Here is a 432-nt window from a genome sequence, read left to right as displayed (position 1 = left end):
CCTTTTAAGATCAACACCAGCTCTTCGCGTGAATGGGCGTTCAGGGAAAACCTGCGAAGATGGAAGAGCCACCGCTTTCCCTGCGGAGTCCCCAGGGTTCTGCACAGACCCATCTCACAGGCGCTTAAAGAAAAGTAACTTTTTGTGCCCCGTCTCTCCCTCCAGACGTCCCTCGGCTCCGGCAGTGTCAGACACGCGAGAAAACGCCTCCCCACCGCAACTTCCAACACCCCCGGCACCACCAGCAGCGAGAAGTGACCTCCCCCTCAGCACCTTACAGCAGGCAGAGGAGAGCGGACGCCCAGGGTCCCCCCGGGGGACTGCTGGCCGCCCCACGCTGGGGAAGGCGGCAGAGCCCCCTCCTTACCTGCGCCCCCGCTGCCTCCCGCCAACCTGCCGGCCCAGGCGAGAGCGAAAAGCAAACAGCAGCGC

At 63.9% G+C, this 432-nt stretch overlaps 1 protein-coding gene across 1 annotated transcript in view; it reads right to left on the bottom strand.

The window, feature by feature from the left end:
* The window catches only part of SCUBE1 (signal peptide, CUB domain, EGF-like 1), a gene marked incomplete at its 5' end in the record, with an annotated part of 211,088 nt that extends 210,663 nt beyond the window's left edge, over nt 1–425 (bottom strand). The window contains one exon of the mRNA XM_010002978.1: nt 368–425. Within this exon, the coding sequence (XP_010001280.1) occupies nt 368–425 (58 nt within the window). The remainder of the gene's footprint in view (nt 1–367) is intronic.
* Nucleotides 426–432: the final 7 nt, after the last annotated feature.

The sequence above is a fragment of the Chaetura pelagica genome, unplaced genomic scaffold (genome assembly GCF_000747805.2).
Source record: "Chaetura pelagica isolate M959 unplaced genomic scaffold, ChaPel_1.0 scaffold117, whole genome shotgun sequence".
Classification (NCBI taxonomy): domain Eukaryota; kingdom Metazoa; phylum Chordata; class Aves; order Apodiformes; family Apodidae; genus Chaetura; species Chaetura pelagica.
Note: the sequence above shows the minus strand (reverse complement) of the source record. Positions and strands in the feature narration are given on the sequence as shown.